Source organism: Bos grunniens, chromosome 3 (genome assembly GCF_055505025.1).
Source record: "Bos grunniens cultivar Pamir isolate PY7600 chromosome 3, Bosgru_T2T1.0, whole genome shotgun sequence".
Classification (NCBI taxonomy): Eukaryota; Metazoa; Chordata; class Mammalia; order Artiodactyla; family Bovidae; genus Bos; species Bos grunniens.
The window spans coordinates 16,802,522-16,829,816 of NC_141167.1; the positions used below are offsets into that span (position 1 = coordinate 16,802,522).

Consider the following 27,295-nt stretch of genomic DNA (forward strand, 5'->3'; position numbering starts at 1 on the left):
CACAGTTGACCCTCCTGGCTCTGGCTATCTTCTGGTACAGAGCACTTGGAAGTTCTGTGACAACCCTAAACTTTCAAGTCCACATTTGCAAACTCTCCTGGAGGGTGACACCAGCCCCCAAAGAACCATAAATATTGAGGGGTCACCAGAAGCGAAGGTGGGAGGTACAGTAGGGGCCCAGATGGGACAGCGGGGCTGTGGGAGAAGATGACCTGACTGGTGGCATTACATAACCCCGTTCCCCCTACCAAAGTGCTGAAATTAAATGTGACAAGTGGAGAGAGTGAGGGTGATGTTCCTCACAGTCGACAGAGTGAGATTATCCTGGAGGGGATCAAAACAATGGACACAAAAATGAAAAAAGTACTCTAATACCCATTTGTTAGCACCATGAACTGAGCTGGTCTTTACATAGGGCAGCACAAGATCCCCCAACAACCCACCAAGTATGTAATTACCCCTTTTACCGATGGGAGGCAGAGCTGGAGAGGTGAGGAGACTGTCCCAGTGGAACAGGTTAGTGGGAGAGCCACTCTGGGGCAGGGATGCTGGACCTGGCAAGACAGGGAGATTCTGAACAGAGTGGGTGGGACTAAGTGATGACCTGGATGGAATGGTGGTGGTGGGTTAGAGTGGGGACCCCTGGCCAGACTGCAGAAAGAGGAGAAGAGGACTCAGACGTGGCCTTCACCTCTCAGCTGAAGGTAGACCGTGTGGCAGAGACTCTAGGAGGCGGCTGGAGCTGTTAACTAACTGGGCTGGGGAAAGGCTCCTTCCAGCTGCCCTTTCGGGGCTCAGAACAAGGGAACTGCCTCAGGGAACCAGATCTCCAGTCTGGGGACTGTTGCCTCTCAAGGCAGAGGCAGACCCCTTTGTTCACACCAGCTGACATTCAGCCACCCCTGGGACCCCACAGATGGTCCTTGAAGCTGCGGGGAGAAGGCTGTGCCTGATCCACCAATCCTGGGGTGAAATGTTACATGGCCTTTGGAGGATCCGATGATGTGCGAACACAGAGACACACGGGGGCGCTCTAACCAAGTAGCAGAAGAGGAAACCCGCCAGTCCCCAGGTGGAAAGACAGTGTTTCGAAAACCCGCTGGTCTAGTGTTTCTCAATGGAGAAGTTACGGGAACTCTGGGCAAGATATTTCTCCCCTTTGGGGACGTGTCCTTGCCACTGAAGGATGCTTGCCATCCCTGACTCCCCTCCCTATTGCTGTGACAACACAAGTCCCCAAGTTCAGTTTTCAAACACCCCTTCTCCTGGGAGACCCTGCTGGTCAGTGCTGAAGGATGCCCACCAGTGGCCTCGGGAGCTGGGCACTGTCTCCTCTCCCAGTGCTCCAGAGGAACCTGGCACCTCCCACTTTGATCTTGTGAGCTGGGCACTTGCAAGTGCTGGAGGATTGTAGGCTCCAGTGACATTCCATGTTCCTGGGAACATGGGTTCCTAGGGACCCTCCTCCCTGGGAGGCAGGTTTTCCTCCATGCCATTATCCCTCAGGACTGGGTAGGAAGAGGGCTGCATTGATTACACTGGGGACACAGACACAGGACCCTGAGACAGACACCACGGGACCTGCGTACAGACACCCACATCCCAGGGAGCACGCACGTGGTCACACAGAACACAGCTCGCATGACACTTCCACAGAGCAGGCCTGGAAGCAGGCAGCCTTCTGGGAGCCCCGAGAGCCCCACAGCTGAGAATTCTGAGCTGTTTCAGTCATTAGGTTGACAAACACAAAGCACCGAAGGTGAAAAACCAGGGGCGTTCCTCTAAATGTTTACAAACCAACAAGTCCTGGATCCGGCCAGTCCAGGAAGAGACCCAGAGACCAGTATGTACAGCTGATGAGTGCAGTGCACCATCAGCCCTGTAAGCATCCCAGTTGGCAGAGCCCATGGGACCTCAGACCTGTCACTGTGGCTGCTTAGGCAGGACAGAGGTGACTTCTGCAGAACATGTACCAACGTAGACGGCAGTCCGCATAGGACCCGGGAGGGTCACTATCAACCCCAATGTGGGGTCTAGGAACCCAGCCAGCATCTGAGGCAAGAGGGGCTGGGGGAAGACCCAGACTGTTCCAGTGCCCAGCATATACCTGGTGTCCCCCAGCCCCCACCAAGGAGCCAATGTTCCTTAACAGAGGTGGCCAGCAAGTCCCACAAAGATGGTACTTCCTGGAAGGTGGAAAGCCCAGGGCTCCTGTGGACACAGCCTTGCCAGATGAGATGCTCACCACCTCTGAACACAGATCACCGTTCTGAACACAGAAGGCAGGCACCACCCCCAGCCTGCGGGCGGGCACGAGCGCTTACTGCGTGGAGAGCAGACACTGCAAACCAAACATAATTCTTACCCTCCTTCGAAGATTTTGATCCTCGCCGGCTCCCCTCTCTTGGAGGCGGGAGCGTCCTCCTCCGGCTTCCCTCTCTTCTCCTCTTCTTTCTCCACTCTAGCTATCTCTTTCTGTCCTTCCGGGGAAACCAGCGAAGGGAGGCGAACCTGGCCCACCGCAGGAACAACAAAATCACTGCTGGTTAACACGCCGTCATGGAATGATGCCCACGCTTCACCATGGCTCACTTCATTCATTCTCCCTCTACCCGGAGACAAGATGCCACCTGCCCCACTTTACAGAAGAAGGGAAACAAATCCCCAGAGGTGAAGTCAGAACCAGGACTCTGCCCAGGCCTTTCTCTAGGGAAGACCAGGCCTTCCCATGAGAGCTGTGTTTCTTCTCTTTTTTCACACTAGTCTAGGGGCTTCTGGGGACAGGTCCTCATCTTGGTCTCCTGGGTCATGCCAACCTCAGAGAAGGTGTGTGAGAGGAATGCTGCATACAGAAATGAAGACTTCACCTTTGAAGATTAACTGGCCCAATTCTCCTTTATACATCAGGAAGTCAAAGCCACACAGCAAGTCAAGGGCATTTCTAGGAGCATAAAGCAGGTCTCCTGAAGGCCCTGACCCCACCCCCGACTGCTGCCAGAGCTGGACACAGAGAGGCTGTGCTGCCCACTGATGGGCATGTGTCTGGGGGGGTGGGCATTTTAGGGAACCCATTCTCTTCATGAGCTATAGGCCTTGGTGTTAAGAGCTGGGTGGATAACCTGTCCCCTAGATCCTCTGATGGTGGCAGGGATGGGTGCACCTTTAATAGAGAGCAGTGATGCTGGGCTGGGGGCTGAGGCCGGCAGTGATATTCTCATCCTGCTTCATGCCATTTCATTAAGGTCAGGAGGAACTGCCCTGTTTATAGCCAGTAGGAGCAGCAACTGTGTCCCCTGGTGCTGCGACAATCTAAGGACAGAAATCCCTGCTTCAGCCACCACACCTGCTCCTACAAGGGGCTGAACAGAAAAGTAGCTGATTGGAAATCAAGGAATCTGAGTTCTTGCATCACATAGGCCACTGCAAACTGAGCCAACCTTGGGTGGATTAATTCACCTCTCTGAGGCTCAGAGTCAAGATTAGACCATCTTAAAGATTCATTCCAGGATCAGCTTCAGTGATTCAGTGACTCACTGACAATCTCTTCTGAATTGGAGATGGGGAGTGGAAACCAAGAGAAGGTATGGTGTGCCGCTTCAGCAAAAGATCGCTGATTTTATGCAATACTCAAAGGTTTTCAGAGCATGCTGTTTTCACTTCCATGTCAGCCTACCATCTGGGCCATCCATGGAATGACCAAGAGGCCTCCCTCAGGCTGATAGCTGTGATGTCAGAGCCAAACTGGAGGAGGCTGGTGTTGGTGGCAGCAGACACTCTACCAGGAAACATGGCTGGACTCGAGCAGGGGACCAGGGATACACTTTAAGTTTTAAAGATAATAATGTGAGTAACTGAAGGTAGTGATTATCAAGTGTCAGTGTGCCAACCACTGTTCTAATCACACCTTGCATATTTTAACTCATTTAATTATCTCCACATTCCTATGAGCTACGTATTTTCTATCTTACAGCTTTTTATCTCTGTCTTACCAATGAGGAAACCAAGGCACAGAGAGGTTAAGTAACTGATCCAAAGTCAATTAGTAAGTGAGATCGGGGAACTCAAATTTGGGCAATCTGGCACTGAAGCCCTTGTTCTTAATCTCTTTGCAATAGTGCATGCGGTTGTCAAAATTATTGCCAAGGAGGAAAAAGGAAGGAGAAACTTGGGGAACGAAATGTGGCTGCAAAGTGAACTCTTGTATAAGCTTGGGTTTCCCCATGGTTTACATATGAAAAAAAAAAAATGTATGTGACCAAACTCAAACCTGACTGGGTGGTCTATTCCTGTATAAAGATGGTTAGGAAGAGCTTTGAAATCCTGATATCACCCAAAGGGCCTTTTCAGAGCTACTAACAGTTAATGGAAGCTATGGGATAACAAATGTCAGGTAAATATAATAGGGAACTTTCTTAAAGCACTGCCCAAAGATGGGTTGGGTTGTACTAAGGGGTGGTGAGCAACCTATCACTGGAATGCAAGCAGAGACCAGAGAGAGGGATGATTGTAGAAAGGCATCAAGCAGTGGGCTATGCAGTTACAGTAATGTATCAGACTGGTGAGCTTCTGGTAGGAAACACGCTAAGTTTAAGTGTTTAAGTGAAAGTCTTCAGTCGTGTCTGACTCTTTGCGACCCCATGGACTATACCGTCCATGGAATTCTCCAGGCCAGAATACTGGAGTGGGTTGCCATTCCCTTCTCCAGGGGATCTTCCCAACCCAGGGATTGAACCCAGGTCTCCTGCATTGCAGGCAGATTCTTTATCAGCTGATCCAAGTGAACCAAATGAGATATTCCAGGAAAAAGTTGCAGCTCATTTTAGGAAAGCAGCGTTTTAAACAACTTGTTGTCAAACCCAGTTAAGCCAAATTAATTCTTTGTTTTTCTTAAACCACCTTTCAGTGTTCAGTCATTAAAACAGAGGGGCAGTTCAGATCATCCAAAAGAACTTTAGAGTGAGATCTAGTTTTGAATCCAGGCCATTTACTATGTTTGGGACCTTGTGCAAGTTACCTGACTTCTTTATGCTTTGGTCTCTTTATCCATCAAATCATGATATAGAAACCTATCAATGTGGTTGTGAGGAAAAAAGTCATGTTGGGCATAGTACTTGGTACATAATAGGTGCACAATAAGTTCTCAGTATGACTATAATTACCACAGCATCTCAGGAGTAGCCACAACCAGTAAGAGACACTGGAGAGAAAATCAGTCATGATGTGTATAACAATAGTGGAAATCTCATTTAAGGATGTCTGTAGACTGACAACAGAGAAGGCAATGACAACCCACTCCAGTGTTCTTGCCTGGAAAGTCCCACCGACGGAGGAGCCTGGTAGGCTGCAGTCCATGGGGTTGCTAAGAGTCGGACACGACTGAGCAACTTCACTTTCACTTTTCACTTTCACGCATTGGAGAAGGAAATGGCAACCCACTCCAGTATTCTTGCCTGGAGAATCCCAGGGACGGGGGAACCTGTTGGGCTGCTGTCTATGGGGTCACACAGAGTCAGACACAACTGAAGTGACTTAGCAGCAGCAGCAGCAGCAGCAGAAGACTGACAAGGATATTTAGAGAATAAATTTGGGAAACAGTTTGGTGCAGAATATCCAGGCGAGCTAAGGAGAAATTCAATGCACAAGCATCACTCAATAAAAGAGGATGCAAATGCAGAAGTTAATGAACATAGTTTGTTCATTTATCTGCAATCAGGATTTAGTTTAGGGGGATTTATTTGGTCAAAGGATCTGTTCTAAAGACTTACTAATGAAGATCTTTAAATTTGCAGTCACTTTTACAGTCTTCTTTCCTTGAATAATTGAAAGAAGAAAATAGACTCTCTGGAGTCAGACAGGTCTTGGTCCAAATTCTGGGTTTGCCAAATAGTTGCCATGTGCTCTGGACCTCTCTCACCTTCTGACTCTCAGTTTCCTCATCTACAGAATGGAAATGGTACTGCTACCTCACAGGCAGTGATGAACATCAACTGGATTCAAGTGCCCAGAACAATGCCTGGCACAGTGAGGCTACTCAACCAATAAGACCAACTGTTATTCCACAAATATCAAGTCAGCATAGCACATCATGACTTGAATCCTTACGCTGCCCTTGTCACCTGACAAGGTGACACCAGGATATGGAGGTGTCACCAGTCCGAAACAAACTCGGAATTATCAAATGTCAATCTTCCTGAACTTGCAGAGATCAAGATTTCATGCCTCCTAATGCAGCCTCAGGTCAGAGGCAATGGAGGATAAAACATGAGCATTTCCAGCGTTGTGCACTACCATCAGCAAAGATGAGTCAAGCTGTGGAACTGTCACCTACCGGTAAAGAGGGATACTACAGTTAAGGTCTATTTGCTCTTCTACTCACATAAAAGAAAAAAGGAATATTTCAGGAGTCTTTTTTGTCAAACTCTAGACTCTCTGAGAAAATCTCAAGTGGCACCAGAGAACAGAAATAGTAGATGCAGAGAATACAAAAAGCAGGAAAAGACTAACACTGTAAGGAAGAAATATATGTTGGAGTGGCATAAAATTCTCAAACTGTTGCAGGCATTCCCATCAGCAAGGTTTACGAACTCAGTCTTTTGGATAAGATTGTTTCTTTGATATTTCAATAGAAGCTAATGGGAAAGTGGGTCACTTTAAAGTTCACTTTATTGAAATGCATCTAGTCCAATGATTTGAGGGACACTGACAAAGAAATCCAATAAATAAGGTGGCCAGTCACAGCTGATAGAGAGGAAATCTGTCCACTCAGTTGGCTCTCGTTTTGCAAATGGACCTTGAGGAGAATGTGGCTTTAAAAGCTCAGCAAAGGCTTTTACAATCAGGGAGTAGAAGAAAAACAAGACTGAACTCACCTCTGTCATGCGGGGCTTGCGGGAGCTGGATGGCACAAGCCTTCCTGTCTCAGGATGTGGAGCTGTGGCCATGGTGTATGTCTCTTTGCTCACCTTCTGCTTAGACCTCAGGAGGGACAAAGCAGCTTTAGTGGAAACCCCTGGAAGGTTGGGGTTGTACAAACTTATGCACCAACCAGCGTAAACAGAGGACCTCCTATCTGCATGCTGGATGTGATTTGGCTTAATGTAGTTTAAATAGCACCAACTGACATTAGTGGTTGTGTGGAGGCTGGGGAACTGCAGTACCTTCTTTGAGTCCGTACCTTCTTGCAACTTGGCTGGTCTGGGGGATGTTTCTGACAGAGGTTGTGAGCTGGGAGGTGCCAGTGGAGGGAGGTCAGCTTGTTCCTTGGAATCTTCTTTCTTCACACTTGATGGGAGTAATCCTCTTCGGTGAGGTTTACCAGATGGTTGGGCATATTCCTTCAAAGCCTCTGAGCCTGAGGCTGTCACATGGGGCAATGAGGGCTGAGGAAGGGGAGGAATTTCCTTTGGGTCAGATGGATCTGAGGACAAGCTGGAGAGTGTTTCTAGTTCCCTCCTGCCCTGGCCCTGACTGCCCAAGTAGGACTTCTCCGATCTCTTGCTATCCTCGGTGCTGCTAAGCACCACGCTACATGGTTTTACAAGTTCAAATTTTTCATCCACCTTAGACGCCTCCTCTTCCTTCACCCTTTTTTGCTGCTGGGTTTCCATGGTAAGTTCAAGGCTGCCAGCTGGTGAAAGGACACGTTTGCTTCCTCCCACTGTTGATGAACTCCCCTCCAGGCTCAAGACACTTTCTGATGCCAGGGAAGTGCCTTTTCTTTCAGGTAATGTCACAGGCACTCTCAAGAATGGAGTCGGGAAACCTCTGCTCTGTTCTTCACTTAGTCCAGCCAGTCTGGGCCCGACCTCATACGCATCTGTCCCACACACAGACGTCCCTTTGCATGAGGGCTCTTCGAACTTGGGAAGAGCCACAGTTGCTGAGCTGCCTTGGGATTGGGTAACCAAGATCTGGGAGAGAGTGGTGTACATGGCACTCCCATAGGATGGCATGTTGGTCTGGATGCGGACGGGCACAACTAGAGACACCATGGTGTCTGGACAGGCAGGCAGGGCCAGTGGAGGGGCTGATGTGGGTGCTGAGCAGCTGGATGGGGGAGCCACAGTGGGCAGCTGGATGTCACTGCTGTACTCTGTGCTGGGGGAGAGGCCAGGGGTTCCTGTTGCCAGTGTGGCCAGGCTAGTTTTGATCTGGGGCACGTGACTTTCCACTTCACTGGGGAGCTGAAGGGTGAACTGGGATTGCAGAGGCAGGAAAAACCCAGAAGAAAGTGCTGAGGAGGCAGGGTAAGGCATGGGGAGAAATGAAGGGGGTTGTCGGAATGGGATGTTGGCTGGGTGAGGCATGAGCTGGGGGAGGTGGAGTTGGCCCGGGTGTAGAACAGTAGGTTGGAGAGGAAGTGGGGGAGCTTGAAATAAGGAGGGAGGAAGGGGCGGCATGGAGTAAGGTGTGGAGAGCAGGCTGGACATGGCCTGGGTGGGGAAGAACTCTGAAGACTGTCCTGGCTCATGCTGTAGGAGGTGCTGGAAGGAGAAAAGGGAGACAGGCGGGGGCAGGTAGGGTTTCTCCTGCAACGGGAGCTGAGCGATGGGGTGGGGGAACACCTGCAGTGCTTCTGTGTAGGGCGGAGTGGCCCCCAGCGCTGGTCTGTCTTGCACCTGGCTCTTGCCTCCTGGGTGCCCGCTGTGCGAGGTGGCTGCAGAGGAAACTGGGAGCAATGCGCCTTTGGCCAAAGATTTACTGGATGAGGGTTTTGGTTCCTCACTCTCTTGTCTTCCCTTGGGGGTGGCTTCTGGCTCGGTTTCAGGAGGCCTGGTCAGAGAAGCCTGTCTCACCAAAAAGCATTTTCTTCTCTCTGGTGGGGCTGCTGAGGCCACTGGAGCTGCTGGAGTTGGTGCTGAAGGGCCTGTCAAGGACAAGCTGCCATAGTCAAAGGATTTGCTGCGTGTCTCGGTCATATGGGTGGAGTGGGAGATGTTGGGGCTCTGTTCTGAGGCTGACCTCCGCATCTCACGGGCATGCGGGTGGTGGCTGGGGACGGTCAGCATGTGGGTGCCCAAGGGTTTGGAGCGTGTGTCTGATGAAGGCCCGGCGGCTTCGGCTTTTCCGTGGTCATCTCTCTCGAAGGAGGCAGAGCGGCTGGACCCACTAAGTGAGACACTGCTCTCCTGGCTCGGGCTGCGAGACAGAGGCACGGAGGACTCAAAGCTGGACTCCCCCGATGACTGGGCCATCTCTGCCAGGCGCAGTCTTTTCTTCTTGGGTGGCAGCTTTTCAGCTGGGAGCTGGGCAAGTGTCTGGCTGCGCTGGGGCCACTGGAACTCCTCTGTCTTCTCTGGCTCCTTAGGGGGTGGCTCCGGCTCTGTATCTGGCCGGTCGGGCTCCTCGGTCACCAGGATTTCGGGAACCTGAATATTGGGCTGGCGGACCAACCTGGGCTGCAGGGAGTGGGCCGAGCGTCCGTGCGGGGCAGGCGGGGGTGATGAGAAGGGGGCCGCAGACTTGTCTTCCCCTTCCAAACTGCCGGGCTGCTCCAGAGAGTCAGATTTCTCAAAGGAGCTGGTGTGCTGGATGACAGAAATTTCTTTGGACGTGGTTCTCCTCTCCTTCCCTGATTCTGAACTGGACCCTGGCTTAGGAGTCCTTGGCTGGAAGCCTGCGGATCCCTCCAGGGAGGGCACTGACTTATTCGGCTCTGCTGGTGACTTGCTGGACTCCAAGGGAAGGTTCCGAGCAGCCTCTGAAGGCCCAGGGCTGCCGAACTGACTCTTGGTGGACTCAAAGCTGGGCGGCTCCTCCTCATCCCCAAGGCTCTTCTCTTTCCTCCTTTTCCTCAGTGGAGTGAGTTCCAAGGTGGTCCCCAGTTTGTAATGCATCATCTGGGACCAGGGCTCATGCTCGGCCTGGCTCTTCTCGGCCTCCGGAGATACATGAGCGCCCACGGTGACTGGTTTTGCCAACTGAAGCTCTGAGCAGTAGTACTTTTTATGGGCCTCATAGTTGTCCCTTTTCTTGTACCGAGCACCACATATGTTACATTCATAGATCACCCCTTTCGTTTTCAAACCCTTCTTGGTCTTTTTGGTGAGGTCGCTTTCCCTGGGTTCCGGTTCATCTGCAGGCTTGGAGGCTGCGTCTTTGCTGCTGGGCCCTGCCTCCTCAGAACTGTACTCTCCGCCCAAAGGCAGTTCGATGGCCGGCTGGCGCTTGAGCATCCGGGGGTGGGAGGTAAACAGTTGACTGCTGCGGCTCAGGGCTTCCGAGTCGGCGACGTGGTCGTCGAAGGAGTAGCTGCCTCGGAAGGTGTGGTGGGGGGTACTGAGGGTGCAGGTGGCAGAAGGCATTGAGTGGCTTCTCAGCAGAGGCACAGGGGGGGTGGTGCTGGGCGGGCGCTGGAGGCTCAGCAGTGATTGTTCGGGCTTCGCTTTCTCACTATGGGAGGACAGTGGCTCCCGGTAGAGGCTGGATTTGGGTGACTCCATGCTGCTCCGCCGCGACAGTGAGCTCCTCCTGGGCTTCACGCTGTCTATCTCGCTGGTGTCCACCACGGCCTCATTGATGGTGATGAGTTTGGTGATATGCTCAATCACCTGCGTCCGGGGCACGGACAGAGGTACCAGGCTGGGCTTGTCTTCGGTGGACAGGGGCAGGAGGGGCTGGGTGGAGGTGGCCGTCAGCATGGCAGTCCGCTGCCCGATCCTCCCACACTTGCCGAAGATGATCTCGGCATAGGACCTGGCGTTGGTGTTTGGGGGGCTGACCTGCTGTTCAGCGCTCTCAGAGCGTGAGAAATACCCAGATTCGGTGCTGCCTTTGCTGCCCGGGCTCAGGAACGCCTGCTCGTCGATCACCTTCTTCCTCTCGCTCAAGCGGAGGGCCAGCTTCTGCTTTATCGTGTGGGTGTCTTCAGGTTTATGGCTCAGGGGGTGTTCGGATGAGGGTTCCGCAAAGGGAGCTGGGTCCTCGAGCGACGGGGCCGAGCTGGACTGGGACAAGGAACAGCGTTCGTGGCTGGAACCCTGGCTCCCGGAGCTGTACAAACTGCTGGACAGGAGTGGGTGTTTGGGCCTCGGGGAGAGCTCTGTGGGGTGTGTGGAAGTGGTGCCCGTCTCCTCTTCCGAATCTGTGCTTTCTCCCTCGGTGGGCTCCTCAAATTCTTCCCCAGGGATCCTCTCCATCTCCAGCCCTGGGGGATACATCTCGCCACCCATTCCCGAGGCCAGGCCGGCTTTGATACGGTGAGCATGGGACTTCCTGTGCTTGTAGAGGTTACTCTTGGTCTTGAAGGAGAAGCCACAGGGGCCGCAGGGGTAGGGCCTCTCGCCTGTGTGTGAGCGGATGTGTTTCTGGAGCACACTGGGCTTGGCACAGGGGCGGCTGCAATATTGACATATGTACTTGCCGGGCTTCTGTGGTTTCCTCTCCTTCTTGTGTGCCTCTTCCGTGGGCTTCAAGGAGACCTGGGAGGGACGGGACACAAAGACTTTGGGGATGCCGGGCAGGTCCTCGGGAGGAATGATGGAAGCATGGGAAGAGAGGAGCTGGCTTTGAGGATGGAGCCCAGGGGTCACAAAAGAGCCTGAGGGTCCAGGTCTCATTGGGTCGACCAGCTGCCATGTGGATCCCTCCAGGAGATGCTCGGGTTTGCCGGGCGACATGAATGCTGGTGTCAGAGGGTGCTGCGGAAGCTGGGAGATGTGGACTGAGGCTTCGATGGAGGACCTCTTGGGGGGCTTCTGTGGCTGACCAGTTTTCTCCTGAGAGCCTTCCCTAAGAACCGACGAGGGGCCTGGGAAGGGCTGCGGGGCTAGTAGCTCTTGGAGGGGGCCCTCTTGAGTGGTGGCTGTGCTGCTGCCAGGATACGGGGCGCTAGATGAGACACTGGTCTGAATGGCCTCTCCTTTGGTCAGCCGCTTCCGGGGACTTCCCTCAGCCTTCTTGGTGCCCTTGACACTTTGTTCAGGATCCATGACCTCCACAGGACTTCAGATGCTATTAAGGGAGGGTTGGAGCAGGCCGCATTTATGAATACTCCAAACGTCCCAAGGAGGCGTCTGGCTTGGGTAACATTGGTCAAGAGCTATGGAAGTCAAACCCAAGGTGGTTTGGGGAGTTTTAAAAATTTTTTTCCAAATGTCACTGGTGGCAAGTGGACTCAGGGCAGGTCATCAGGGCCCAGACTATTCACATCAGTGAGGCATGGCCCTCTACTTCACAGATAGAAAATGCACCAGCACTTTCTGCCTGAATGTCTGTCGTGGAAACGTCATGAAGGATGTCAGAGTCGCCATCATATTGTTTCAGTTGGCAGTGGCAAGTGGCCCCCCACAAGTCCCCCGTGTGCTATGCGATCCGTGGACGGCTAGAGACGGCTGTGTGCATGGTCCAGGCATCCCTGGTCCTGGCACGAGAGAAGCCACGCTGGATGCCGTGGGCAGCTCCGTCCCACCTCTTCTGCTCTTTCGTCCCGTGTTGGAGATGAACAGTCGCAGAGGGGAACTCACGCTCTTCTACTTGACCAGAGCACACACACAGAAATATACAAAGAGAAGAGAAGAGAGGGTTACTGTAACTCATCTACAGCTCATGCAGCTCCGGTGAGACCTGGGTGATCCCTAAAGGTTAACGAGGGAGACTCAACCCAAACCCACAGCCCCAGACCCTGTGCACCAAAGCACTTGGCACCTCCTTTGCCCACATTTCCAGAGGCGCCAGTGACTCTGAATGTCCACTGTGGTTCTGAGGACTGTGACTCTGTGGGGCGTCAGGAGCAGAGTAGACTCTGGGAACCATGGGGCCCTTAGGAATGACAGGCTTGGATTCCAGTCTTTGTGCAGAGAGCAACTCTGAATGGGTTTCAGCTCCCTAAGCCTCAGTTGTATCACCTATGAAATGAAATAGTATGTATGAAATAATAGCAATTCCTGGCTCAACTCCATCTCGAGAGTGCATCCAATGTGAAAATGGACATGGATGCCACTGGATGAATGCTGACTGGTCCCGTGGCCAGTGCAAGAGTTGGGGCTGGTTGATTATCTGGAGATGAGCTTTCTATGAGAGGGACTGTTCTCAGGTTAGTATTTCTCTCTCTATCTGGCCCTGGGTTCTGAAGGTATCCAGGCTTATGGCTTTGCAAACCATTGCTAACCCACCTTCCAAGCCTGGGGTTTAATGAAAAAGCTAAAACCACCATCCATGTGGTGGTTCACAGTCTAACACAGGGTGACCATCAGGGTCACTAAGCAATAGCTAGAAGGTCATTCTGGAAGCTCCCTCCACTTTCCAGCCTTTTTTTTTTTTGTTTAGTCAGTGGCCCAGGGATACCCTAGAAGTGGCTCAGAATAGAGGTCCTTGTCAAACTGAGGGACAAAGCTGGTCAGAGTGGAGCCCCACGTATGTCTGCTCTGCCAGGGTCAGCTGAAATTTGGGCAGCCAAGGCCTCCTGGGCTCTGAGGGCCTTGCAGGGCCCTTTTTCCCAAGAACACAGACAGAATTTCAAAGCTGGAAGTCACTGTGAACTCTGTCCTGCCAGCCATCTTACTTTCCAGTGGATGAATCTAAGCACTGCAGGGGGAGGGGGGCCTGTTGAGGTCCTGTGGTCCTAAGAGGTAGGGCCTGCATTTGAATCTAGGCTCCCTACTGCCAGATTTGATTCCCCAGCCACCTTGCAGGTGTCCATACCCAGGGTGAGGGTCTGGGAGACTGACCGGTGCATCTCTATAGCCTTCTTCCCTCTCCTGTAGGCATGCTCTGCCCTTGGCATACTGACCACAGGCACCCTTCATGGCCTCACCTTTATTTTCACTGGGTGTTTGCTGATACAGTCTTGAAAAGTTCCCACTTTCTACTTTCATAGAGTACTCTGAAAGACTCAAATAATTGTTGCTCAAATGGCAGGACCTCAGACATAGTGACATGCCATGGAAGGGCAAGGAGTTCAGTAACTAGCCAAAAGGTATATTCTATAAATTTATTCTTTTTGTTTCCTTTTCATCTCAATTCTATAAAAACTTCAATATCACTATAATAAAATTTTATAAATATTTTTAAAAGAATGACAAGCTATGAATCCAGATTAAAAAAATCTGTAAATAAGAATGACAAATCAGAACAAAGGAAAGCGTAGATAAGGTAGGAGGTCAGGACTGGTAAGATGGAAAGAGCACTGATATAATAATCATGAGGGCTTACAGTGCTTCTACAGTTCAACTATACACTGATATCTGAGATTCTTGGCAGCCAAGGATAAAAGGGAGACATGGTCCCTTGTAGAGTCATTATAAACCCACTCCAGTGTTCTTGCCTGGAGAATCCCAGGGACGGGGGAGCCTGGTGGGCTGCCATCTATGGGGTCGCACAGAGTCGGACATGACTGAAGTGACTTAGCAGCAGCAGCAGCAGCAGAGTCATTATAACCAGCGAAGAAGAAAACATGTAAGTTCCTTGCAGGAGGCAAAGCATTACCTGAAAAGAACTTTTTCATATGGTACTTCAGACAGGGGCAGCGAATGATGCATGAGATCACCTATGTCTTCAAATAATATCCCTCCAGCAAATGCTATGACCAACCTAGGCAGCATATTAAAAAGCAGAGACATCACTTTGCTGACAAAGGTCCATATAGTCAAAGCTATGGTTTTTCCAGTAGTCATGTATGGATGTGAGAGTTGGACTATAAAGAAAGCCATGTGCCAAAGAATTGATGCTTTTTTTCCTCCAACTGTGGTGTTGGAGAAGACTCTTTAGAGTCCCTTGGACTGCAGGGATATCAGGCCAGTCAATTCTAAAGGAAATCAGTCCTGAATATTTATTGGAAAGACTGATGCTGAAGCTTAAACTCCAATACTTTGGCCACCTGATGTGAAGAACTGACTCATTGGAAAAGACCTTGATGTTGGGAAAGATTGAAGGGAGGAAGAGAAGGGCACAGCAGAGGATGAGATGGCTGGATGGATCACTGACATGATGGACATGAATTTGAGCAAGCTCCGGGAGTTAGTGATGGATAGGGAAGCCCGGCATGCTGTAGTCCATGGGGTTGCAAAGAGTCAGACACGACTGAGCAACTGAACTGAACTGAACTGAACTGAGCAAATGCAGTGATTGAGTTTCTTCAGTGGAAGGTCACAACTCAGCAAAGGCTATTCTTTGAGCAGTCAAAGGCCTCCTCTGACCTAGGCAGAGAGCATCCTCCCAAAGCAGGATGAACGTGGGAAAGGCAGGGGAATTTCATTTCATCATATTACTGTCAATAGGGTGGCCATGTAAGATGTCACCCAAACTAGGGCACTTTGGAGAGTAAAAGGGGTACAATTAACCATTCTGGAGGAGCAATGGGAATAAACCAGGTCATCTCAGGCAAACCAGAACGAATGGTTACCCTTACGATCAATATTTACCTTGTGATCCAAACCAGGCACAAGCGCCATCTCTGGGAGTCTGGCATAAACTTTGACCTCTGCTATGAGGACTGAACTGACACCATGGTCTCCTATGGATCCTTAAAGACTGGGAATCTAGTCTCATTCCCTCACTTGACAAACGAGGAGACTGAGGCCTAGAGAAATAAGGTGATTTTCCCTAAAGACTGCAGAGTGATGGTGGCCAAGGAAGACCACCCTGTGCCACCACCTGCTTGCTGGCCAGAGTTCATCCCCACCTCCGTGAATAACTGGGCACCATAGCCTATGGCTCTGTGGCACATTGGGCACCATAGTCTATGGCTCCCAGTTCTGTGAAGGCACCGGCTTGGCCCCACAGGAGGTGGCTGTATCCCTGGCGAGGAGTGACCACAGTGTCCGGAGGCTTAACAGTCAAAGGGCCCTTTCAACTTATGTCCTAACCTCGCTGTGGCTCTTGGATGGGAGAAATGGGGAGAAGACTGAGGTTGGGGAGTCCATCCTGGTGGCATTACCCCAGGCCTTGTTTATCCAAGCTAATGTGGGCCAAAGCTCTGAGTCATGGAAGTCAGATGAGACAGAACTGTGCTCTGGGCTGGTCTGTGACTCCTGGGCTTGGCTGTACCTGTGTGAGGGGAGGAGGCCCCTGGGTGCTGTGGATGGATAATAAAGCATTGACTATACCAACTATGTCTATTGACCCTTTCATGCAAGGATCTCAATGTACCCCCCAAATACTAGCTAGTGGTGAGATTCACTTCTTCTGATGGATGGATGGGCCCCTCTGCATGACTGAATGGGGAGTGATCAGTCTGAGTGACAGTCAGTTGGCCAAGGAGGACCCTACACTGTCGAGTCCTGTGTTTCTCCCTTCACTAAGCCACAGGGGTGGGTGGAGAAGTGCCCAGAGGCTGGGGCTTGGAGCATTTCCCAGGCCAGGCAGGAGGGTGGGGTGCATGAGGGAGACAGTCAGGTGGCTGTTGTGTCATTAGGTGACTCACTGGGCCAGCACCACCTGCCTGGGGTCAGCACCTGCCTGGCTGCACCTGTGAGCAGGGCCTGGCACTCTTCTGGAGAGGGCCCTCATGCTGGCAGCCTCTGGGAAAGGAGCAGGCAGGACACATCAGCACCATCGGCCGCCTAGATCATGGAGTCAGGGAGGCCTGAGAGCCGAAAGGCCCACCCCTTCATTCTGCACAGAGGGCACCTGAGCTGCGGGAGACAATGCCCGGCCCAGGAAACACAAGTCCTCGGACTCCTGGGCCAGTGCTCTCTGCTGCCCTGTTCCATACCTCATGACATGTCAGAGGTCCTTGATACAGGAGGCAGTGGGAGGGGGCAGCTGGGACTGGCTGCAGAACAGGGGAAAACCTACAAGAACTAAGAAGGCTTCAGCCTTGGAATGGGTTACAATTCACACTGGCATCAACATTTTTTTACTTAACTCTTTAACCCCTTTAGAAGGACCATTTCCAATCTCTGGGACCAAGTGATGCTAAGAAAATGGCTCTTTTCTACATTCTGTGCTTCTGAAGGTGTGTGTAAAATTTTAATACTAGCTAGAAGTAACAAAAGGAAAAGTTGCCTCTGCAGAGAACTGGTGAACATACCTGTAAAAATCACCAGTGACATGAGGTCAGAGGTAGGGGGCTTTCCTTACAGGACCCAGAAGCTGGGCCAACAGGAGTCTGAGCCTCAGGCCAGGGGAAAGATGGATGTTCTCTGCTGATGGTGGCAGAACGGACCTGGAGTCCACCTTGCCTGCTCCTAAGGTCACAGCCCTCAGAGCTCTGGCTTAGAAACCAGCTTAGAACCATGAGAAGAACCTGAGTTTTAAGAGCCAGCTGGCTAACATATCAGACTACTTGGCTCTCACTTCTGGAGGCTTCCATAGGTCTAGCTAGTAGGATATCCCAACACGGAAGACAGTAGGGTGCTGGGGCTGGAGCCACGAAAGCCTCAGGGGAGGGAGATGAGGGGCAGGCAACAGGGCTGAGGCCTGAAGTTCTGCAACCAACTGGACACCTCTTCCAGGACACAACATCCAAGGTGTGGGGACAACAAGGCCGTTGCCCAGAGTGGACCCCCACAGAGGGAAGATAGGAGGTGGGCTCTAGCAGGTGGTCAGCTTCACTAGTCCTGGTAGAAGGCCAGCCTGAGTCTGCATGAGCTGTAGACTAGGGAGCTTGAATCACCAGCCAAGATAGATGAGACTCCAGCAAGACAGGGACAGAGGCCTGGTATTCAGAGGGCTATTAGGTCCCAGACCTGGGGCATAAAGTTCTTATAATTTAGTTACATATACCCATGGATGCATGCACCCCAATATCCCAAAATCAGGTAAAAATTTTACTGACCGTAAGTAATAAAACACACTGACGTTGAAAACACCAGGAAAGCAAACCTTTTGCTTATTTTCAGAAGCTGAAAGCAAGCACAGAAGGCCACAGCCTAGACAGGAGGCAAGTAGTGTTTTCATTTAAGAACCCAACACCAAACCAGTGGCCCTTCTGAGAATCTGTGTGTACGACACTGTCTGTGTGCGTACGAGATGGGGCAGAATTCTTACGCAGCAAACAAAAGTGAAAGTGGCTGGGGGCTCGGATGGTGGCAAGAGAGGGTAAGTGTGAAGATGTGGGTCTGGAAACTAACAGGAGAGGTTGTCAGACAGCCAGTGAAGGAAGTCTGGACAGAGAGTGGCCAAAGCCAATGGTGGGGTTCTGGCTGGTAACGGGGAACAGGGCAGAGCCTGAAATGTCTCCCACTAGCCACTCCCTTTTTTGTTTTAGCAACTGAAGCCCCTGAGCATCAGCTGAGTCTCTTGTCACCCACCTAGGCTGCATCTACCAACATCCTTTGCAGCTAGTGCTGGTCAACAGCTGTAGCTTGCAGGTCACGGCCAGAAAGAACAGTGTCTGCCCTCCACGTCCTCATTTGCTCAGGAAGGAACCTGGAGGCAGTAGCGGAGGTGAACCCGACTATATTTCACAAGGCTACAGCTTCCATAGTGATTCCTCTAATGGATCTGAGCAAAGGCAGTTGAAAACCTTCTGGAAAGGATTCGCCATTCTAGATGCCATAAAGAACATGTGTGGTTCATAGGAAGGGGTCAAAATATCAATAGGAGTTTTGAAGAAGTTAATTCCAATCCTCGTGGATGGCTTAGACTTCATGGAGAAAGTAACTGCAGATGTGGTAGAAATAGCAAGAGAACTAGAATTAAAAGTGGAGTCTGAAGATGTGACTGAATTGCTGCAATCTCATGATAAAATTTAACAGATGAGGAGTTGCTTCCTAGGGATGAACAAAGAAAGTAGTTTCTTGAGATGGAATCTACTTTCGGTGAAGATTTTGTGAGGACTGCTGAAACAACAATAAAAAATTTAGAATATTACATAAACTTAGCTGATAAAGCAGCAGCAGGGTTTGAGGGGACTGACTCCAATTTTGAAATAAGCTCTATTGAGGGTAAATTCCTTTCAAAGAGTACTGCAGTACTGCATGTTACAGAGAAATCGTTCGTGAAAGGAAGCAGTAAATTAATGCGGCAAACTGCATTGCCGTCTTACTTTGATAAACTGCCACAGCCACCCTATCCTTCAGCAACCACTACCCTGATCAGTTGGCAGCCACCAATATCAAGGCAAGACCCTCCACCACCAAAAGCTTATGAATCACTCACTGAAGGCTCAGAAGAGGGTTGGCATTTTTTAGCAATACAGTATATTTTAATCAAGTTATATACATGGATTTGTTTTTGACATAATGCTATTACATACTTAGTAGATTACACTATGTGGTGGTTTAGTCACTAAGTCGTGTCTGACTCTTGTGATCCCACGGACTATAGCCTGCCAGGCTCCTCTGTCCATGGGATTCTCCAGGCAAGAATGCTGGAGTGAGTTACCATTTCCTTCCCCAGGGGATCTTCCCAATCCAGGAATCGAACCCGGGTCTCCTGCACCGCAGGCAGATTCTTTACCGACCGAGCTACAAGGGAAGCTACAGATTACACTGTAGTGTGAACATAACTTTTATAGGCACTAAGACTCACTTTATTGTGGTGACCTGGAAGCAAACCCACATCTTCAGGGTATTCCTCTAACTGGCGCACGGCTGATGCTCAAGAAATAAGAACAGATGTTGAATCTAGAGGTCAAAGCAGGGTCTCCAAAGAAGTCAATATGATGCTGAGCCACTCAGCTAGTAGTACAGCCTTTCTAATTTCCCCAGACAAAAAATACATCGGTTCCCGAGCTGGGCAGGGCAGTGGGGTCAAAAGCACAGGCAGGAGATGCTGCCACTGATGGTGGCAGATTTGAATTAAGGCAAATTGGAAGTGGTCAAACAGGAGATGGCAAGAGTGAACATCGACATTCTAGGAATCAGCGAACTGAAATGGACTGGAGTGGGTGAATTTAACTCAGATGACCATTATATCTACTACTGTGGGCAGGAATCCCTTAGAAGAAATGGAGTAGCCATCATGGTCAACAAAAGAGTCCAAAATGCAGTACTTGGATGCAGTCTCAAAAATGATAGAATGATCTCTGTTCGTTTCCAAGGCAAACCATTCAATATCACAGTAATCCAAGTCTATGCCCCGACCAGTAACACTGAAGAAGTTTAACACTGAATGGTTCTATGAAGACCTACAAAACTTTTTAGAACTAATACCCCAAAAAGATGTCCTTTTCATTATAGGGGACTGGAATGCAAAAGTAGGAAGTCAAGAAACACTTGGAGTAACAGGCAAATTTGGCCTTGGAATATGGAATGAAGCAGGGCAAAGACTAATAGAGTTTTGCCAAGAAAATGCACTGGTCATAGCAAACACCCTCTTCCAACAACACAAGACTCTACACTACACATGGACATCACCAGATGGTCAACACCAAAATCAGATTGATTATATTCTTTGCAGCCAAAGATGGAGAAGCTCTATACAGTCAACAAAAACAAGACCAGGAGCTGACTGTGGCTCAGATCATGAACTCCTTATTGCCAAATTCAGACTGAAATTGAAGAAAGTAGGGAAAACCACTAGACCATTCAGGTATGACCTAAATCAAATCTGTTATGATTATACAGTGGAAGTGAGAAATAGATTTAAGGGACTAGATCTGATAGACAGAATGCCTGATGAACTACGGATGGAGGTTAGTGACATTGTACAGGAGACAGGGATCAAGACCATCCCCATGGAAAAGAAATGCAAAAAAGCAAAATGGCTGTCTGGGGAGGCCTTACAAATAGCTGTGAAAAGAAGAGAAGCGAAAAGCAAAGGAGAAAAGAAAAGATATAAGCATCTGAATGCAGAGTTCCAAAGAATAGCAAGGAGAGATAAGAAAGCCTTCCTCAGCGACCAGTGCAAAGAAATAGAGGAAAACAACAGAATGGGAAAGACTAGAGATCTCTTCAAGAAAATTAGAGACACCAACGGAATATTTCATGCAAAGACGGGCTCGATAAAGGACAGAAATGGTATGGACCTAACAGAAGCAGTAGATATTAAGAAGAGGTGGCAGGAATACACAGAAGAACTGTACAAAAAAGATCTTCATGACCAAGATAATCACGATGGTGTGATCACTGACCTAGAGCCAGAAATCCTGGAATGTAAAGTCAAGTGGGACTTAGAAAGCATCACTACGAACAAAGCTAGTGGAGGTGATGGAATTCCAGTTGAGCTATTTCAAATCCTGAAAGATGATGCTGTGAAAGTGCTGCACTCAACATGACAGCAAATTTGGAAAACTCAGCAGTGGCCACAGGACTGCAAAAGGTCAGTTTTCATTCCAATCCCAAAGAAAGGCAATGCCAAAGAATGCTCAAACTACTGCACAATTGCACTCATCTCACACGCTAGTAAAGTCATGCTCAAAATTCTCCAAGCCAGGCTTCAGCAATATGTGAACCGTGAACTTCCAGATGTTTAAGCTGGTTTTAGAAAAGGCCAAGGAACCAGAGATCAAATTGCCAACATCCGCTGGATCATGGAAAAAGCAAGAGAGTTCCAGAAAAACATCTATTTCTGCTTTATTGACTATGCCAAAGCCTTTGACTGTGTGGATCACAATAAACTGTGGAAAATTCTGAAAGAGATGGGAATACCAGAGCACCTGACCTGCATCTTGAGAAACCTATCTGCAGGTCAGGAAGCAACAGTTAGAATTGGACATGGAACAACAGACTGGTTCCAAATAGGAAAAGGAGTACGTCAAGGCTGTATATTGTCACCCTGCTTATTTAACTTATATGCAGAGTACATCATGAGAAATGCTGGACTGGAAGAAGCACAAGCTGGAATCAAGATTGCTGGGAGAAATATCAATAACCTCAGATATGCAGATGACACCACCCTTATGGCAGAAAGTGAAGAGGACCTAAAAAGCCTCTTGATGAAAGTGAAAGAGGAGAGTGAAAAAGTTGGCTTAAAACTCAACATTCAGAAAACGAAGATCATGGCACCTGGTCCCATCACTTCATCGGAAATAGATGGGGAAACAGTGGAAACAGTGTCAGACTTTATTTTTTGGGGCTCCAAAATCACTGCAGATCGTGATTGCAGCCATGAAATTAAAAGACGCTTACTCCTTGGAAGAAAAGTTATGACCAACCTAGATAGTATATTCAAAAGCAGAGACATTACTTTGCCAACAAAGGTCCGTCTAGTCAAGGCTATGGTTTTTCCAGTGGTCATGTATAGATGTGAGAGTTGGACTATGAAGAAGGCTGAGCGCTGAAGAATTGATGCTTTTGAACTGTGGTGTTGGAGAAGACTCTTGAGAGTCCCTTGGACTGCAAGGAGATCCAACCAGTCCATTCTGAAGATCAGCCCTGGGATTTCTTGGGAAGGAATGATGCTCAAGCTGAAACTCCAGTACTCCTCATGTGAAGAGTTGACTCATTGGAAAAGACTCTGATGCTGGGAGGGATTGGGAGCAGGAGGAGAAGGAGACCACAGAGGATGAGATGGCTGGATGTCATCACTGACTCGATGGACGTGAGTCTGAGTGAACTCCGGGAGTTGGTGATGGACAGGGAGGCCTGGCGTGCTGCGATTCATGGGGTCGCAAAGAGTCGGACAGGACTGAGCGACTGAACTGAACTGAACTGAACTGAACTGATGGTCTGGGACACTTATCAGATTGAACCTTTCATACCACCCTAGGGCTTAAGCTAGAACTGAAGACACTCATGGATTAAGTCATTATAGTCTTGACACGCAGATTGGCTGGCCCATCCCCCTGCCTCCACGCTGCACTAGATGGTTCTCCTGCTGAGGCTGGAGATTCTGGAGCCTCCAGTGTACCTCGTGGTCACTAGTTTCCTGTGAAATGATGACAAGTCAGTGAGACCCAGGGCAGGGCAGCTCTCAAGGGGCCTGAACCTGGGCTTCCATTACGGTCAAAAGGATGAATTGCATGAGTACATCCTGTCTTCAGACTCACAGCACTTTGTACCCATCATCTTCATTTGCTGTTGGGAAGAAACTGAGGCCCAGAGGAAAGATGCAATCTGTTCATGGAGAGCCAGCAAAGAGGTATTCAGGCCAAAAGGGAGAAAATTCCTGAGCCCTCCAATTTTCTGTTTGGGGCCATGTACCCTGAATGGCAGGGATGTCTTGACGCTGATTAAGCTTCCCTGGGAGCTCCCCAGGGGCAGACAGATCTGGGCTGCAGGGAGGATGGCAATTAGGGCACCTGAAGAGAACCAGGGGGCAGGATAGCAGGACTCCTCACCACGGCTGGCTTGCTTCCCGAGATACTCCCCACCTTTCTCAGGATCTGTGAGTTCCCTCCAGCAAGGGCAGAGCAAGAGGCCTGGAGTCAAGATCCTGTCATGGGACCCCGTTACTTGTAGAGGAAACCCCTGACACAACTCTGCTGTGTGACCCTCAGCATTTTCGTGCTTTGTCCACCTGCGAGAGGTTGCCTACACTCCTTGGCACCTGGCCCCTTCCATCTTCAAAGTCAGCAGTGGTGGCCCCATCTTTTCACACTGAATAACACTGACTGCCCTACCTCCCTCTCACCCATAAGGGCTCTTGTGATGATGTTGGGCCCTGCCTAGATAATCTATAGGGCTTCCCTGATAGCTCAGTTGGTAAAGAATCTGCCTGCAATGCAGGAGACCCAGTTCGATTCCTGGGTCAGGAAGATCCACTGGAGAAGGGATAGGCTACCCACTCCAGTATTCTTGGGCTTTCTTTGTGGCTCAGCTGGTAAAGAATCCACCTGCAATGTGGGAGACCTGGGTTCGATCCCTAGGTTGGGAAGATCTCTTGGAGAAGGGAAAGGCTACCCACTCCAGGATTCTGGCCTGGAGATTAGATAATCTATAAAAATCTCACCACTTTCACATCTTTGATTTAATCACATCTACAACATGCCTTTTTTTCATGAAAGGCAACATGTTCATAGGTTCCAGAGGTTAGGATCTGGACATCTTTGGGAATCATTATTCTGCTTATCACAGTGCTATCTCAGTATTTTTTAAATCTGTATTTCTTGTTCTCTAGTGAGGCTTAGAACTTTGCATAAGCTTATTAAGCAATTATTTCACTCAGTGAATTATTTTTCATATCCTTTGCTTATGTTCCTAATGGATTATATATTTATTTCTTTATACAAACTCTTCCAATACTGGGGTATTAATCTCTTCAATATGAGGTGCAAATACTTCTATCGTTAGTCTTTAACTTTGCTGAACCGGAAAATTTTGTTTCTATGTGGTCAAATGCATCATCAATCCTTCCTTTTATGACTTTTAGGTTTTGTGTCCAAGATTATTTTTTTAGAATGTCGCCCCCTTTTCTTCTAGTCCCTTTATGATTTTTTTTCTTTCCTCTCTCTCTGTCCCTCCACCCCTTTGTTCCTCTTTTCCTCCTGCCATCCTTCCCTCCCTCCCTTCCTTTCCATTTCTATCGTGGCTCCATCTGGCATTTATTTTTGTGTAAGGAGTGAGGTAGAGATAAAGCTTAGTATTTTTTTTTTTTTTTAATATAGCTAACCAGTTGTCCTAACAGTATTATTGGATAGTCCACCCTCACTCTGCTGAAATATCCTGGGGCATTTAAAAGCCCAGGTTCTAGCCCCATTCAGATCCATTGAAGCAGTATCTATGGGAAAAGGGCCCCAGAATCTATATTTTTACAAAACTCCCTATGTAAAAATCTGACATAAGCTTCTCTACTGTCCACTATTTGGGGAAACTGATGGAACTCCTCTAATTACCTCCTCTAACTAATCACCTTGCGTCTAGGTCCTCAGTGTTCCTCCACTCCACCCCACCATTTATTGCAGAATGCAAAATCTCTTTGGTTGCCAACCTCACCAGGCCTCTCCCTCTGCCAAGAACTCTCAATAGCTCCCAACCACATGGAGATGCAGCCAATGGCGTTTCAGCCTCATCACAATCAGGCCCCTCCCAGCCTCCTCTCTCCACCCTACACTTTGACTTTGCATCAGCTCAAACCCACATGCTCTGGACCTCTCTGCTTAATCACATTGCTGTTCCCCAGAGAACAGGCAGAGAAAGGAGCCCAGAAGGCTAATTCCACAGAGGAGTCAGGGAATGCTTCCTGAAAGAATCTGTGCTTGAACTGGGCCTTGAAAGATGGGGACAGTGTTGATGGTTAGACTTGAAAGAAAAGGATTCTAGTCTAAGAGGGAGGTACAACACATGCAGAGTTCAGGAGGCTGGAATGTGGTCACAGGGAATGCTGTATTTGCAGTCTCTCTTCCCTCCCAGGCTTGGGGCTCCACGTGTGCAGGCAGGGGCCGCACACCATGGTAGAAGTGGGGCTCAGGGCAGGGGCAGAATTTTCACAAGTTCCCTCCTAGGCCCTAGAATGACAAGAAAAAGCCTCAAACTATGGACACTTGGTTCTGCCAAACAGATCTTCCAGCTGAGCGGGGGTGAGTGCTGACCCTCAGAAAGCAGGGAGAAGGCACAGTCTGGTCCTATGGGGTGGCCAGGAGCAGGTTGCTGGGCTAGATCAGGTTTCCAGGATGACCAGTCCCTCACAATAACTCTCTGGCCTGGATTCACTCATGGGAAAACAGGCACTGCCTCAAGTCTGATGGATTGCCTATGCTAGGAAGAGAAAGTTTTCCACTAATCCAACAGGTCAAATCGTGCTACTTCCCTGAGAAGCCTGAGACATCTGCCTTGGATCAGACCTGTGTCTAAACCAGTTCATCAGCACCTTCCTGGGAAATTTGTCTCTCTCTGGACTGGGCAAAGGCTGGGCCTTATTTACCTTTGTATTTCAGTGCTGGGCACTGGACTCAGCCTTAATAAAATATTTAAAATACTTTAAAAATACTTCAGTGAGTATCTGCTGATGCCTAAGCTATACTAAACATGAACATATTGATTCTCATACAGGTCCCCTTTTGCAGAGGAGAGGCCCGAGGCTCATAGAGATGAAGCTATTTGCTTCAGATGATACAAGAAAGGGCAGAGGTAAGATCTGAATCTTGAGTTTAGACCACGGCCTAGAAAACCCCCAGGAGTGCTGACCTTGGTCAGAAGGGCCCAGGTGGGTTCTGCCTTCCTTCCCAGCACCCCAGTTCCTCCAGGAAGTCTTCCCAGTTAACCACAGCCATCTCCACTTGCGCCAAAGTCTCCTCCCTATGTGCAATCACTCTGCATGACCCTGTTCACCTCAGGGCTGCGTTTCTTGATACATGCTTTTATCAGCTATGAGTGGTAGATTATTCACTGTCTGGGCAGCTCCTAAATCATTTCCCTTGGATGATTGTCTGTTGTTCCTACTTTCCCTTCTCCTCCTCCCTCCCAACTCCAAGACCCAGACAAGGTTTGGAATTTATGCACTCTGGTTGAGAAGCAAATTCTATTTATAGCAAAGAGAAACCTAGGTAACTCCAGGTGAGTTATATCTGGCTAATATTTGTCTTCCTGTTAGAAAGCCCAGGGATTGAGGGGGAATTAACATCATGGGGGAAGCACTGGTCTCGAGAAACATCCCCAGGAGGGGAGAAACAGGTTTTACAGTCAAGACCAAGCAACAGTGCAGTCAGAACTCCACTCTCTCCAACGTGAGGAAGCCCAGACTCAGCACTGTTTATTTGTGGCTGTGATAAGTAACGCAAAGATGGTCCTAACAAATGCCTTTTATCTAAACCAAACAACTGAACTTTTAATATGTGTCAGGGCCATTCTTAGTGTTTTACACAATAACTCTTATCAGGCAGGGATCATGATCATCTGCATTTTACAGATAAGGAAACTGAGGCACAGAATCACAAAGTTGGTAATGGCAGAACTGGAACCTAAGCCTGGGCCATCAGTGACCTCTGCCATGGAGAACTTCAAGGCAGCTGGGGCCATGCCAGCCTTGTGGACAGGACTTAAGATTGAATCGCTCCTAACACTTCAGGTCACCAGACACTGTTCCTAGTGAGTCCCTCCCATCCTGTGGACTAGCCTTAAGAAGAGCTTTTTTCTCCCCTTTCACTTAAAAGAAGTATCTACTGTGTTTAACTCTTGTTCCCACTGAGACTAAAAATGAACTAAGGTCAGGAACTGTAGCCTGAACTCAGCAAGGGCCCAGTGAAATCTACATGATTGTAATTAATTAATCTATGAAGATATCTACTGTTAAAAGTTTAGTTATCTATCCACCCACCTATCTTGTTATTTATTTATAACCTCCTTGTTCTGGTAAGGATTAAAAGAGCCTCCTGGACACCTGTGAGAACTTCCTGAGCTTCTGAACTTAACTCAACCTGCTTATCTTAAATGGTCCAGGAAGTACTTATGGGTGAAAGAGCCTGAAATGAAAGCTGAGCACAGTCAGGCAGACTTGTCTTCCAGCCACTCACATCCTGCCAGTTGCTCATGGATGCTGCCTAAGAAACACCTGTGCTCCTTGTTTGTCCCAGTGGCCTCTCTCTCGTCAGTAT

At 49.3% G+C, this 27,295-nt stretch overlaps 1 protein-coding gene across 6 annotated transcripts in view; it reads right to left on the minus strand.

Moving 5' to 3' along the window:
- HIVEP3 (HIVEP zinc finger 3) overlaps window positions 1–27,295 on the minus strand; it is a 560,729-nt gene that overhangs the window by 43,793 nt on the left and 489,641 nt on the right. For all 6 annotated transcript variants that reach the window (XR_015156914.1, XR_015156913.1, XM_086382277.1 and 3 more), the window contains 2 exons: window positions 6,870–12,470; window positions 2,366–2,511 (listed from right to left, as the gene is read on the minus strand). Coding sequence is in view for 4 of the 6 variants with exons in the window: in XM_086382277.1 (XP_086238403.1) it covers window positions 2,366–2,511; window positions 6,870–11,930 (5,207 nt within the window). In the remaining 2 variants the exon portion in view is untranslated. The remainder of the gene's footprint in view (window positions 1–2,365; window positions 2,512–6,869; window positions 12,471–27,295) is intronic.